Below are 15,328 nucleotides of genomic sequence, written 5' to 3'. Positions count from 1 at the left end.
TCCCAGCTGATGTGTAGAACAACTCCCAGCAAGAGGCAGCAAGACAGAGCCTTGGACTTGATGGCCAAGAACACTTGGGACCTGTGCCAGTTACTGTGGGCCTCACTTTCCCCATCTGTAAAATCTCAAGTGCACTAATCTCACAGTGCTTGGAGGCTTCCAAGAACCCCATGAAGTGAGTCCTGCAGATATCATCATAGTGCCTTTACAGATGAGTAAACTGAGGACAGGAAAATCCATTGCTCTCTCCTTCCTCATCTCAGGCGATCTTAGCCTGTGCTTCCCACCCCTCCCTCCCTCCCTCCTAGCTCGTCTCTCAGAAGAGAAGCCCCTTGAGCACAGGAATCATTCCTGATTCCTTTATGTTTCTGTATCCCTGGAGCCTGGCACATAGTAGGTACCTGATAAAGCCACCTACTAGGTGTCCCAGGTAGGACCTAATGAGTGCATTTTGCTTTTTTATTACTCATCCTTTGGATGATATAGCTGGCAGAGGATTATCCAGTTGAGCACACCAGTGACAACATTGGTCAGTATCCCAATCCAGAACCATAGGGTCCAGGCCATTGATAGAAAGGAGAAAGCTCTTTAAGGGCAGGGACCCATCCCTGGCACTTCTTGGGCAGAACACCAGAGCCTTGGTCCCAGGTAGCTACAGAATCCATCCTAGCTGCTTGGTGAATTACTTATGGAGATGGGTAGGCAGCTAGGTAGTACAATGGCTAGACTATTGGATTTGGAATCAGGAAGACTGGAGTGGGGATCCAGCCTCAAGACATTGACCGTGTGACCCTGGGCAAGTCACTTCACATCTCTTGGCCTCAGTTGACTCGTGATTGAGGATCACATAAGCTGTGAAGCTTTTTGAAAATGCTCCCTGATAACATGCCGTAGTGTAGCCATAATTACGTTGTTGTAGGTGCCTCCCCTAGAATGGCGCATCCTCTTAATCCTTGGTCCCTGGGCCCTGTCCTTCTGGAGCTCAACAGGGCAAAGTTAGGTGGGGCAGAGACTGTGGGCACATAGACGGCTGGGAGGGAAAGAGCCTTGGAGAGCTCAGAGGGGTCCTAGGAGAAGAGGGGCAGTGCTTGGTGGCTTGGGGTGGGTGGTAATGTGGGAAATCTTGGTGGAGGAGGTAAGCCTCTGAATGGGAGAGTGGCCCGGTAGGCTGGAGCAGCTGCTTATCAGAATGGGTGCTACCTATCACCAGTCTCCAGGCAGTCCGGGGAGGCCCCAGGGCATAAGCAGGCACGCTTGGCGGGTGGGGACTCTGGACCTTGGGGAGTTAGGTGGTAGGCTCTCCCTCCCCCAAAGGCAGCAGCTGGTGGGTCTGGGAGCATTCCAGTGGTTCTAGGGGCTTTCACCATCTCCTGGCTCCATCCAGGCCTAGCCTCGGCCACCTCTGGCCTGAGGAAGGCCTTTCAGCCTATTGTTTGAGGGGCCCAGCCAAGTTAATCATTAATGGGTAAATGATCCTCTTGGATTGTATTCAGAACAATTCAGCTCCAGAGGGGAAGGCCTGGAGGGCTGGTGCTCCCTACCTGCAATGCCAGCTGGGAAAATGGGTGGCCCAGAGAGCTCAGTTAGCAATGCCAGCCAGCCTTGCCATGGGGTTTGGGGCTTTTTCCTTGTTCAGACATTGCCACGGCTTCGTGATCAGGGTACCAGCAGGCTTTTCTTTTAGCAGAAGCTGTGGTGGATGAGAGGTCCTCTCTGACAGAGAGCTCAGGGTCAGAGTTTCCCCTGCCGTACCCCCTCCTGCCCCAGTTACCTTTGCTCCCCTCAGCCACAGAGGGTGCCTCTCACATGGGAGCTCCCAGGGAATGCCCTTGGTCCCAAGGAGGGGCTGCTGAGTGTGCCCAGAAAAACCCCGCTTGGTCCTGCGGCTGTGACGCTTACTGTCTCTAGGGCCTTAGACCCGCTGCTGCTTCCCCTCCCTCTTAAGCTTTCTCAAGTGTGGACAGGACGGGGATAATAATCTTTGTGCTCCTCCCTTCCAAAAACCTTCAGGCCTCAGAGCAATGTGACCTGTTGGAGTTTTCTTCCAGGGTAGCTGGGGAGCACAGTTCTGACTAGAGTCACTCCCCAGCTCCAGAAGCTTCAGGGGCTCCCTGTTACCCCTGCCGACTCTTCAAGCTGGCAGTTAAGGCTCAGCCCAGTGTGACTGTACCCTAGCTTTCCATGTTTTGATTCTATGTGACTGACCCCCTTGGTATTCCGGGCTCTATGTCTAGCCTTTGTCTGGCCTGCTCCCCTTGCTCAGAACGTTCCCCACCATTCATTCTCAGCACCTCCAAGTTTCTGTCCATGTGCTGCCTCCTCCAAGAGGCCTTTTCTCATTGGCTCCATTAGTGTGCCCTTCCTCCCAAGTCACTGATGCTTATCTTGCCCTGAATTCCCTGCGTGCTCCTGCACCCCCGGCACTTCGCCCAGGGTTTGGCACACAGTCGGTGCTGAATGGATTGAAGCCCTTGTTGAGCACCTGCTGTTTGTGTCCCTCACCTCCCTCCCACCCACCCCCTGCTGTCCTCTGCAGGATGTGGTCACATACTGTCTGAAGAAAGAAAGTGAGGACGTCAACCACCGGGACAATGCTGGCTACACAGCCCTCCACGAGGCCTCCGCTCGGGGCTGGACAGATATCCTCAACATTTTGCTAGAGCATGGGGCAAATGTCAACTGCAGCGCCCAGGATGGCACCAGGCAAGTAGACCCTCCTCCCTCCACCTCCAGCTGTGCCAGGCCAGGAAGGGCTCATGAAGCCACAGCTAGATCCTGAGGGGGAAGTTAGCGCTGAAAGAATGTCGTCAGGGTGGACCCTCAGCTCTCCACTCTGATGTCGGCAGAGCACCTGGGCAGGAGACAAGGGAGACCCCCCCCCCGCCCCCTCCCGTATTCCTTTAGAAGGTTGCAGTGCATCCAGGCCTGGGCCATTTTGAAAAACTAGAGGGTGGCAAACCTCAGGGAAGCAGTCCTGGGTCCAGAGGCCTGCCCTGCTGTGTGGGAGGAGACCAAAGAGCTTAGAGAAGAGACAGACTGCCCTCACCAAGCTCAGGGTCCAGGTTCAAGATGACCCATATGGGAGACAGGGGCAGAGAAGGTGCTCAGAGCCCAGGGAGGGGTCAAGGAAGGCTTTCTGGGAAATCTTAATTGCTCAGACCTAGGCAAGGTGGAGAGGAGAAGGGAGAGCCCACTAGAGAAAAGGAAGCCAGATGGATGATGGCCTGAAGTCTAAGGTTTGGAGTGAGAAGACCTGGGTTCAGATTCTGGCTTGGTTAATAACTGCCTGCTTGACCTTTGGGGAGAAAGTGCCTTCTTTCCTTTGGGCTTCCATTTCCTCACCTGTAAAAAGGGAGTCAACGTAGCTAACATCTAAGGAACTCTCTAGCTCTTGGATTCTCCTCACACTTGAGGCAGCCTGGGGTCATAGAAACTCCTGCCTCACAGTGAGCAGCTATAAGGCCTTTGGGTCTCCCCTGTCACCTTGTTGGGCTGGCCAAGTTTCACTCAGTGATGGAGGGACTCTTCCCATGAGCCTGTGAGTTGCCACTCAGCGACTTCTGTCCCAAGCCCTCACCCCTTTTGCCTTTGCAAACCTGCTGCTCCTCCCAGCTGACCTTGGAGCTCTCCCCACCTAGGCACCGAAGCCAGCTTGTGGAGTTGATTCCGTACCATGCGCCTTTCAAATGGGAGCTCTGAGCGGCCTAAATAGCAATTCCTGGAGTTGTTCTCTGGAGCCATTGAGCTGCCAGAGAAATGCCAGCTTTCAGGAGAGGATTTCTTTTATGATAGATTGAACCTGCTGGTCATCCTCATCGTCCTCCTCCTCCTCTTTGCCCTTCTGCCCCCAGACACTCACTTATCCTGCCCTCTCTCTGCAGGCCTGTCCATGACGCCGTGGTCAATGACAACCTGGAGACCATCTGGCTCCTGCTTTCCTATGGGGCAGACCCCACACTCGCCACCTACTCAGGGCAGACGGCCATGAAACTTGCCAGCAGTGACGCAATGAAGACATTTCTCAGCGGTAAGCACTGGCCCCTGTGGTCAGAGTGGCCCTGGCAGGGTCTCCGCCCCAGTCCCCCTTCCCCTGGAGATTCTTGAGCCTTTCTGGTTGGGCCATTTCGGTCATCATCACTGGCCTTGAGGGGATTTAGTCTCAGATTCATCCTGTGTCACCATCTAGGGGATCTGGGGCAAAGTGTTTATCCTGTCTGGCCTCAGTTTCCTCCCCTGCCAAATGAGGGAGTTGCATTAAATGGTCTCTAGATCTATGCCCCTTTGTGGGACCCCTCCCATGCTTCAGTTTCATCTTCTGTAAGAAGAGGGGGTTGGATTGGATGGCCTGATCCAGGACTCCATGGGGGACCTTGGGCAAGCTGCCCCTTTCCCTCCAGGAGCATGTTTTCTCTTGGAGAAAACTAGGGGGCTGAGTTAGATGCCCCGTGAGGCCCATTCCAGCTTTAGATCTGAGATCCAATCATCACTAGCAGCAGAGAGGAGATGTTTCGGAATGGTTTTCATGATCTAACTAAGCCCGGGCAGAGTTGAGCTCAAGAGATGTATAAAATAGGGCCTACGGCTGGCACCCAGCCATCACTGGCAACAAGGTCAGACCCATGAAGCCGGCAGGCAGTGCTTCCACTCTGAGCCCCAACCAACTTGAAGTCCTCCCATCTCGCTCACTCGCTCGCATTGGGCTTCCTTTTTCTCCGACTGCTGTGCCATAGTCAGTTTCTTTCTGCCTAGCGCCCTTGGCATTGCTCTGGATGGCTCTTGCTGCTGCTCTTTACCCAAGTCAGTGACAGTCTGTGACTGACAGTGAAAGCTGCTGTTTCTTCAGCCCCAGAGTTTAGCCTCCCTCACACCCGTCCCAAGAAGCATGGCACTGCCCCGTCCTGTTTGCACGACCTTCCCCGGCTGCCTCTAGGGCCCAGCAGAAACTGTCCCTGTCAGAGGCCCCAGGTGGACACCTGCAGAGGCTCTGTCTCCGCTGAGAGAGACTTGCCTTTTAGCCTGTGAAAAGGTGCCTGGACTTGACATCAGAGGACTTGAGTCTACATCTGCCAACTGATGCCATGTGGAAAGAGTACCAGATTACAGTGGGAGGACCTGGGTTCCAATGTGGGCACTACCAACAAATCCTTTCCTTCTTCTGGGTCTCCATCCAATCAGAGGCAGTTAGCCCTTCCCACAGATGTCTAAGATGTTAGTCCTGCCAAAGATTCTCATCCCCGAGCCTCAGTTTACTCCTCTGTAAAACTGAGAAGTGGAAGCCACTCTCTGTTTTGGCCTGGGACAGCAGCAGCTGAAGAAGGCCAAGAGCTTGCTTTTTGAATTGATCTTAATTTGCAAAGAGATGGGCTGTAGCTTTTGGGGGGGGGCTTTGTGACTGGGCCACAAGAAGCCCTGGGGCATTATGGAGCCACCTCTGTATCCCAGGGCATCCTTCTCCTTCCCGTCTCTCCCTTGGCCACCTCAGGAAAGTACCTGGAGCTCCCGATTGAACCCAGAGGGTACCCCAGACATGTAGCCATTGGCCCTGCAGTGAGATTGCTCCCCTAGAGTGTGTGCATATTCAGGAGGCCAGCCGGGTGACCAGGCACATTCTGTTGGCCTCTTTGTGACTAGAAGAATCCCATCCCCCTGTGATATCACGCTGTCCTTGTTGCTTGTCCCTTCTTCAGTCCTTCAGGGCCCATTCTTGGTGCCTGCTATTACAAGTGCTTCAGAGGATTTGTGTTGCCATCCATGCAAGGCTCCCTTTGAGAGAGAACAGTCAAGGCAGGGGAGCAGAAATGCTTAGGGCAAGACTGCAAGGGGGGTGGAAAGGTGAGTGTTCTTGTAGTTCCCATTTCTGTCCTGGTGACTGGCCACCTGAGAAAATGGAGGCTCCCAGAGCGAGCAGGAGGCAGCTCCTGGTCACGCGGCCCACGTTTTTGCCAGCCTGGGTAGTCGTTTTCATCGTCATTGGCGTTTCTTTAGTCTCAGTGACAGGAGATGGCTTCAGTAAGTAGGAGAGAGGGGAAGATTGTCAGCAATGAAGAGAGGTAAAAAGAAGACATCATTTGAAACAAGCTCCTATTGAACTGAGAAGGCCGGAGGCCCAGAGATGAGAAGGGTTTTGCTCAAGGTTGCCAGGGGATGGGGTGATAGGAAGTTGGCAAGATGGGATTCAAAGCCAGAGCCACTGGCTCCTTTGCGATTTGCCCAGGGTGACCCGGCTGAGAAGCGGGATTCTAACCCAGGTCAGGCTTCTTCCTTCAGTGACCAGACCCGATTACTGCCTTGCTGAAATTCAGGACAGTCCAATGCATCTCCCACTGCCCTGTTGGTGGTTGAGGCAACACAGAGCTGTGTGACTAGCTCCCTTTGCCCTTCTGTAACCTGGACTAGGTGCTGCCTTACAGCTCCTCGGAGGGGCCTCCTTCCCTAAGACAGACGGGTGGTGGGAGCAGAGGTTTCAGGGCAGGATTGGAATCCAGGTGTCCTCTGTCACAGGTCCCATGAGATCATGCCATAGAATTGGTCGAGAAAACCTGGGAGGTGGGCTTAGCTCGTAGGAGAGAAGACTTAGGGAGAAGCCCCAATTGCTCTTTTGAAATAGCAGCCTTCAAGGGGATTTGTCTGCTTGGCTCCCAGTGGCTCCCAGTTGTACCGAGACCTTAGACTCTCCCAGTGTGGGATGCCCTGCCTCCAGAGACAGAGAGGTGTGCGAATGGGGCCTGGCAGCCTGCTTCCTTGGCAGCTGGGCCAGGGCATTCCTACTTAAGCCCACATTGGCCTTTTTCTGAGATGCTTTCCCCTTCTTCCCTCACTTTGTCTTCCTCTGTATGTGCCCCCCAAGTGCAGGAAAACAGAGGGAGGGCAAGATGTGCCTAAGTGTCCAGAATGCAAAGAGCCCTGCTCTGGGAAGGCTGGGAATCAGGATCTATTTTCAGTGAGACTTGGTGGTAAGTGAGGCTCTAGGCCACCCTCTCCGGCAGCCTGCCTGTACAGCAGAAAGAGCCCTGGACTGGACATCTGCGGAGCCGGCTTCGAATTTCAGCTCCGTCGCTTGGCGGTTAAGTGAGTCTCGTTGTGACTCTCCACTCTCCCCCTCCTTTGCTGAGCGAGGTCTTGTACAGCCTTCACAGACTTTGGGGTCTCAGGACACCCCTTACACTCTTAACAGTGATTGAGAGCCAAAGGAGTCTTGGGTAGGGTTATCCACATTCATCCTATTTTAAATGAAAATGTCTTCATTGGATTACAAAAATGGGTTTGACCTCTAGGAACCTCTGAAAGGGTCTCAGAAACCTCCAGGTGTCCTTGTAACACACTTGAAGAACTGCTGTTGTAATGGATAAGGCCCCAGTCTTGGCCTTAGGAAGACCCAGGTTCAAATTCTGCCTCGAGGCACTTGATAGCCACACAAACCTTGAAAAAAGGATTAATCACCCTGTGCCTCAGTTTCCTCATCTGTAAAATGAGGAATGATCTGAGATGCTTCCTGGCTCAAAATCCAGAAGCCTATGTCTGGCTGTTCTTTGAGAGTGAGCCCTTATCCTTGGGCAGTGTTTCTCAGTCTTGGTTTTCTGTTGGGATTTGCTGGGTTTGGTCTAGAGTTCCGACTTTGCTCATTTCTCAGTGTCTGCATCTCTGCAATGGGGACAATTTGACCTTGTCCTACCTCCCTTGCAGCAGTGACTGTCAAGCACTCAGTAAACAGGTCCAGTGATTATTGCCAAGGACACCCACCCAATCAGGCCCCAAGCACCGAAAAATCTCATCCTCAGAGAATCTCTTAGAATCAGTCCTTCCCTTTGGGCCAAATTACAGGCAAGGCATGTGACTAATTTACCTTTGACCCCTGGAGGAAGGAAGCAATAGGCTGTTTAGACTGATGAAAAGAGACCAGTTTTTCTTCTTCTGCTGGGAAGAATTGGGGTGGGAGGGATTCAATTTGGCCTCTAACTCCGTGTGGCACAGACAGCGTTTTTGTTGTTTGTCCATTTTTGTCTTTTCCAATTTTTCCCTGGGAAAATGGATCCTGTGAGAGGGTAGGAGCGCTGTTGGGGGGGGGGACTCCTTTATCTCCCCCCCCCAATCACTCTAGGATGCGGATAGACACTGGTAGAAAAGACAGGAAAGAGACATTGAGAAGAGGAGGCAAGAACCCTGAAGAGAAGACGGAAGAGATGGGACTGAAAAGGAGGAAATCTGGTGGAGCTCCCTGCCCTCTGTGAGGAGGCTGGGCCTGGGGATTTGCCTTACTTTAGAGGAACGTGTAGGAGGAGGCTAAAGAGAGCCCCTGGTGTAGGCATGTGCCTCTCTCTCTCCTGACCAGTTTAGATGCTGAAGACGTAGAGGCAGGAGAGACCTGGATTCCAATTCCCCCTCTTGCTGTGTTACTAACTGGGACAAGTCACTTTCTTGGAGCCTTGGCCTCCTTGCTGGTCCCCTCCAAGGCTCACAAGCCTAGAAGTGCTGGGAGGCATTCTTGTTCCCAAGTCAGTGTCCCAGGGCTGTGCGTGTGCATGTCACCGGAGGCCAGGCTTTGGCAGGGCCTCCACGGCTCAAGAGGCTTCAAGTGCGGGCACCTGCCGTGGTGGGCCTTTCATCCCTGCTGCCTCGCTGGCTGGCCACCGTGCTGGCCCCAGGCTGATGGATCAGCCACCATGTGTCCCTGGAGGTCACCCCCAAGAGGACACAAGTGCAGATCCTGGAATGCAGAAGTAACAACCCAGGCAGCCGACAGTTTGTGTAGCTGTTTGTACATTTGCCGTGTTCCTCGCCAGATTCGAAGCCTCCTTGAGCGCTCCCGAATTCTGAGAGAGACCTGCCAGAGAAGCCAGGCTGTTCCGGCACTTAGGGCCTCAGGGATCTTAGCAGCTGCTCAGGGGAATGGAAGCCCCTGAAGGCAGGTAGCCACTGTTGGCTATTTGGTCTTTAGCTCTCCCAACAGTATTTCACTTGGGACCATGGGAGGGAGCTTCAAAGGGGGAATGAGAATGAACAAATGGACAAAACCCATTTATTTATTAAGCACGTGACCCTGGGAATACAAGGAGATAAAGGTCGTCTTCCTGAACTCAAAGCTCCCATTTTAATGAGGGCGACCCCCAAACCCCCTGCCCCCTCACACACACACCCAGAGGGCCAAGGGAGATTGGAAGACCATCAAATTAGTAACTGTTCTCTTTTCACACTCTAAGAAAGCCACTCAGGGGAACTGAGAGGCCCAGTGATTTACCCAGCATCCCATAGCCTCAGTATGCAGTCGAGGGCAGGTCTCGAACATGCCTTCCTGACTGCTAGGCCATCTCCATTCACCGTGAAGCCTCTCCACCTTGTACATAATATACACTTGAAAAATTGCTTGTTGCTTCAGATGCTCCCTTCCGGTAGTGATTCTAAACCCTGAGGGATGGAAGCTCTCATTTCTCTAGTCCTTCTGGATTTACAAACTACACTCTCAGGGTAGCTAGGTGTCACAGTGGATAGAGCCCCAGACCTGGAGTTGGGGGGCCTCAGACACTTCCCAACTGTGTGACCCTGGGCAAGTCACTTAACCCCCATTGCACAGCCCTTACTGCTCTTCTGTCTTGGAATTGCTACTAAGACAAGAGGTAAATATTTCAAACCAAAGCATGCCCTCCTTCTCCTCAGTGAGGTTGCTGACTTCGAACGAACCAGTATCCCCTTTTGCAGGGAAGGACACTGATGGCTCCTCTACAGATGAGACAGGACTGGCCGGCCTTCTGAACTCTGGGTGCCACATTCTTTTGGGGTTTGTTTTTGAGTTTCTGGATATGTTTTGGTTCTCCCAACTACCAGTTAAGTTCCTCGATTGGCAGCAGAAAGGAAGATGCATCTTTCCTCACCTCTGACAAATAATGCTGTTGGCTCTGAAGACCTTAATTGACCAGACTGTGCTCCCAGGCCTTGGCGACTTTGTTTCCATTGTTGGCCAGAATGGCTGACCTCCACAGTTGGGCTGCCCACCTTCCCTGAGCCCCCGAGATGGATAGGGCAGGCTTGATTTAATGTTTGTCTCCCTGGTTAATGGCAGCTTGAACATTTTGACCAAGGCGGTGCTCTCGAGTTTGTTTCTTCTTTTGAATACTTTACAGTGTCCTTTACAGATGGAACACACTTCCCCCTCGCCTTTGCGAATAGGGCAGCAGTGAAGAGAGGGCCCAGTCTAGGGAGCTCTAGTGGGCACCCTCCTGTTCCTTCCTCCTCATCCCCTTCACACGTGTGCTTTGGACCTAGTTGGTGGTGTGCTGGTCAATGGTTAACAACTAGCTTTGCAGGGAAAACAATGCACCTGTGGCACCCTTTTGAGTGGAATCTGCTTTATGATGAATGTTTTCTCCATCACTTTCTTAAGTCTACAGAACACTCACAATCATTCCCTGATTTGGAGGGGGTTTGCTGATTTCTGAGGGGTCAATATCGGATCAGCTCATACCACAAAGGCTCAAAAGCCGGTCTGGGCTGGCTCCAGCATGTCCTGGTCCACGGTCTGCCCGCCCCAGCTCCCTATGCCTCACCACCTTCCTTTCTTCCCCCAGATCACCTTTCAGATCTCCAGGGTCGCCCAGAGGGTGATCCGAGAGTGGCCTGGGACTTCTACAGCAGCTCTGTATTGGGTAAGCTCTTACCAGATCTACTGTGTGCCCTCTTGTCAGGGAACTTGGGGCTGGCTGGCATGGTTATAGCTCCTACCTACCTTTTTTCCAGACTTCTCTCATACTGCTTCCCTTTCTGTATTCTATGTTCTGGCTCGACTTGCTTATCACAGTGCCTGGCACATATTAGGCGCTTAAGAAATGTTTCTGGACTGTTCCCCAACCTACACCTTCCATCCCTCACCTCTGTGCCTTTGCTTAGGCAGTTCCCTATGCCTGGAGTGCCCTTCCTCCTTGCCTCTTACATTTAGCTTCCTTTCAAGAACCATCTTGGGTGCTAAATGCTATCGGGAACCTTTCCTGATTCCCCCACTTGTCAGTCCTCATTCCCCTTTTTTCTGCAAACATTGGCATTGTCACCTCTCCCTCTGCCCAGAAGAATGTCCACTTGAGAGCAGGGCTTCATTCTCTTTTTAAATTTTGACTCTGTGTTTCTGGCCCCTTGCCTAACTAAGCAAGTACTCACTAGCTGCTCATTGAGACCAAAATCAAGAAGAAGAGACGTGGGATCGGAGATTTGGAGTTGGAAGGCCCTTAATAGCCACCTAGTCCAATCCCCTCTTTTTATGGAGGAGGAAACTGAGGCCCTGGGGGAAAGAAATGACTTGGCAAAAGTCACCCAGGTAGAAAGCCTCAGGTGGGATTTGAGGCTGTGGCCTCAGTCTGACTGGAGAGTCAGCCCTCTCTTAGTGGTCCCACATACATAAGCCTTTCACCAGCTTGATTGGGCTCAGGAGATCTTTCCTCCCCTTGATTCAATTCCAAACAGTCCCCACCACCCCCAAACATGAACCTCTGGCCCAAATCGGGGGAAGTGGCTGAGTGTAGTCATGGAGCCCCTTTTTCTTCTTCCTTCTCTCTTCCTTTATCCCATCGTTGGCCTGACTGGGCCCTGTTCACCTCTTTGAAGAGGGGCCTTTGGAGCCGCCTTTCTCTGGTGCCCGAAGGCTCCCAAATCACTTTCCTTCCAACAACCCTGGGTGGTCTGGAGACCAGGTTGGATCCTCCCCTCCTTCCAGAGAAGAAAACAGGTTCATTGAGGGGGAAGTAACAACTCTGAGGCTCAAGTAACTGGCAAAGAGCCAGGCTGGGATTTGAAGTCCAGTCTCCTGAGCTGGAGCCCAGTGGGCATTCTGGCCTCCCCCTGCCACTTCCCTTCCATCTTTCTCTCGTTACTGCTCTGGAGATAGTAATTACCCCCAAGCTCTCGACCTCCTGACCTGATCCTCCCAGCCTTTTGATGTTAACCAGATCCCCAGCTGGGCTCGTTTGGGGCTACCTCATTGGGTCAAAGACTGAAGGAAATGACTGACTGTGGGGGAGGTCAGGGAAAGGGAAGAGCAGGCCACAGAGCCCCAAGACTGACCCCAAGACTGGACCGCAGACAGAGAGCTCTCCTGAGGACTATCTGGAGAGGTGGGCACCCCTAGCTCGGGGAAACTTCTCAACTTTTGTTCTCAGGCCAAGGCTGCCATGTGTGGCTCTTTAGCAGGCTGGCAACCTATACTTCCTGGGCCCGTAGGGTAGGCCAAAAAAAGAAGAAGAGGAAGGGACTGGCCCAAAGTCACACTGCTAACTAATGACAAAGCCAGGATTTGAATCTAGGGCCTCTCCCTCTGGGATCAGCAGGCTTGCTACTAGACTGTCTGCTTCTGTTCATTCTGTGTGCCTGCCCCACTCCGAGATGGGAAGGGGAGAGGAATGAGCCCAAAACGATTCGTCTTGAACTGATTTCTTCTGAAGACGTGGTTTACACTCTTGCCCTCCCTTTCTTCCCCAAGGGTCATCGATTAGGGTAACCAGACTTGATTGGGGGTAGGGGGGACATGGTGGCATGGACGGGGAAAAGACTTGAATTCAGGTTCCAGCCACTGTTGATTTCTGGTGTGACCTTGAACAAGCTATGACTTCTCTGGGCCTTGGTTTCCTCAGTTGTAAAATGAGGAGATTGAACTAGCTGACCTTTAATATTTCTTCTGTCTCTAAATTCTGTGTTCCTAGGAGATGTAAGGTCAGTCACTGGGTGACCCTGGGCAAGTCCCTTGACCTCTGGGAGCCTCAGTTTCTTCCTCTGTTCAATGGGCACAGAAACCTCTATTCGAGCTCCCTGCCTTATAGGGCTGTGTGAGGAAAGGGCTTTGAGCCTTGCCTTGCCTTGCCTTGCCCTCAGAAGACAGGAAAGAGCAGCTGTTGCTGCTATCTGCCAGGGATGTTCTTTCCGGCCTCTGACGTGCTTGCTCCCGAGCCGTGTGCCCTCGAGCTCGACACAGTGGGTCCCAACTCTCCATGTGGATGTGTGCTCTCTTCACAGAGGGGAAGGATGGGGCCAAGTGTGACCTCCTGGATAACCCCCCTGGAGCCTCTGACAATGACGGAAATGACCAGGAATCGGACGACTTCATATTCGAGTTCTCTGAGAAGCCATTGCTTCCCACTTACAACCTCCAAGTGTCGCTTTCTCGTGGGTGAGTGCACGGGGCCTTTTCTGGGGGGAGGCTGGGGAGCCTGGCATTTCCTGGGCTGGACAGGGATTGGAGTGGGGCTGGGAACTGGGCCAGCTCAAGGACCCCACTCGGAGCTTCTCCCCCAGGTTTGGTCACTGCCCAGTTGTTCAGACAGTCCCTCCGGGGGCCAAGGCTGAAGTGAAAGGGCTCCCACTTTCAAGGAGAGATTGATTACATGCTATTAGGGGTCATGGGGGTCCGACTGGGCTCTGGGAGCCGCATTGAGTCCCAGCTTCCTCATCCGGCCTGATTGGCCTCATGGGGTCCCTTTGCTGCTGCTTCTGGGGAGCAGGGAAGAAGTGCTGCCGTCTCTGCCAGTCTATGCCAGCAAGACTGCAGAATGGGTCGGGTCTAACGGAGGGGAGTCACCGGCCCGTGTACTCCCGGTCTCAGTGTGGGAAGGGGCCCTCCCATGCAGTCCATTCCCGGGCAAAGATCTCCAGCCCCCTGTGCCAGGCAGCCCCGGCAGAAGAGAGCCAGGCTAGTGACCCTCCTGTCTTAGCCGGTGATCGGTGCCCCTCGCCCAGCCCCCAACCTTTCCATCCTGAGGCATGGCCTCAGAAGGCATGAGCCGAGACCCTCCCCAGCCTGGCTGGATGTTTTCCAGTCTATCGATGCCTTTCCGAAAATACCCTGGCCGGCCGGGCCCCACCCCGCCCCCTCCACCCCCAGCTGAACCCAATACTCCAGCCTCGGAGGCTTCTCGGGCTCTCGTGCTCCTTTACAAAGAAGAAGGGGAGCAGCTGTCTGGGCTTCTCCATCACACAGTTGTTGCATGTGTTGACCTTGGAGACCCCCAAAGCCCTATTCAGCCAGGCTGTTGCCTAGTCCTGCCTCCTCCAGTGTAGCCAGGGTTTTGAGGTTTGGAGCCCACTGGAACCCAAGAGTTCTTCTCCTTTTACAAAGGGACTTGCCCAAGGCCACACAGGTAGCAGTGGAACCTGGATTGTAGCTCAGTCTCTTTTTCTCTTTTTTGAGCCCTCACCTTCCATCTTAGAATCAGTACTGTGTATTGGCTCCAAGGCAGAAGAGTGGTGGTAAGGGCTAGGCAATGGGGGTCAAGTGACTTGCCCAGGGTCACACAGCTGGGAAGAGGCTGAGGAGGCCAGTCTCTTCTGACTAGCACAATGCCTCAATATCTTGACTATCATGTCTAAATGAGCCCCCTCTGAAGGACCTGGTTAATCCTGAAACTGGGTCACGGCCCAGACAACAGACCCATCATTGTGGACAAAGAGTGAATGCAGACAGGCATGGAGAATTCCCCTCTTCCTTCTCTGCCCATCTTGGTGTTGCCAAATCAGACCCACAGTTCTTGCATAAAGTGCCCCTTGGGAAAAGGAGGGAACCCAATGAGTACTGACTGATCTCTTGGGGGGGGGATCAAAACCAAAGCTCTAACCAGTGAGCCACAGTCCCTGGCAGCCTCTGGCCTCTTCCCCCTCTCCCCCTCCCCCAGACCAAATGGCCTGATAGGAGTAAAAATAGTCTCCTTGCTAACACCCACCGGGATCAAGTTTCAGGGGCTTATGGGCCTTATTCTTCTGGGCATACATAAACTGATCCCTGAGGGTGGGGGTGGGCTCTAGGGATAGGATTGCACAGTTAATGAATTCCTGCAGAGTATCTCCCACCTCCCATTTCCCACCTCCCACCTTGCCCTCTGAAACCGGATCTTTGGCCCGAGGCAGTAAATGGACTGGGAGCCTACCCTGGGGGGGGCAGAGTTAGGCAACTCCCCCCCCCCCCAGTGTCCTAGCCTGCAGCTGTAGGCCCCTGGGTGCCAAATGGAGCCCCTTTGGATCAAACAAACGAATTAAATGGCAGCTTTTGTTATTCTTCACAAGTCTTCCTTGGAGGAATTGGCTGCTGCCTCCTCCCCAGCACACTCAGCTGCCAGAAGCCAAAGTTTGCTCTTTGCAGGGGGCTGGTGGCAAGGAGGGGTCTGCTGGGTGGCTGGGCACTGGGAGAGAGAGGGTGGGCTTCTGGGAAGACTGGGAGCTGACCCGTATGACTCGTGTCCCCACCAAGGAGGCCGCAGTGGGTGAGGGGAATTTGTCCTGAGTGGTGTGGATACTGAGGCCCAAGGCCACCCCAGCCACCTGAACTCCTGAGTTACTCTGTAGCAGACTTTGTAGTTGGAGAGGC

At 53.4% G+C, this 15,328-nt stretch overlaps 1 protein-coding gene across 3 annotated transcripts in view; it reads left to right on the top strand.

The window, feature by feature from the left end:
• The window catches only part of BCORL1 (BCL6 corepressor like 1), a 64,825-nt gene that overhangs the window by 47,268 nt on the left and 2,229 nt on the right, over nt 1-15,328 (top strand). For all 3 annotated transcript variants that reach the window (XM_056809433.1, XM_056809432.1, XM_056809431.1), the window contains 4 exons: nt 2,537-2,703; nt 3,882-4,027; nt 10,560-10,637; nt 12,988-13,141. In XM_056809433.1, the coding sequence (XP_056665411.1) occupies nt 2,537-2,703; nt 3,882-4,027; nt 10,560-10,637; nt 12,988-13,141 (545 nt within the window). The remainder of the gene's footprint in view (nt 1-2,536; nt 2,704-3,881; nt 4,028-10,559; nt 10,638-12,987; nt 13,142-15,328) is intronic.

This window comes from Monodelphis domestica, chromosome X, assembly GCF_027887165.1.
Source record: "Monodelphis domestica isolate mMonDom1 chromosome X, mMonDom1.pri, whole genome shotgun sequence".
NCBI classification, from domain to species: Eukaryota; Metazoa; Chordata; class Mammalia; order Didelphimorphia; family Didelphidae; genus Monodelphis; species Monodelphis domestica.
The sequence above is the reverse complement of the archived record's forward strand: the minus strand, read 5'-3'. Positions and strand labels throughout refer to the sequence as shown.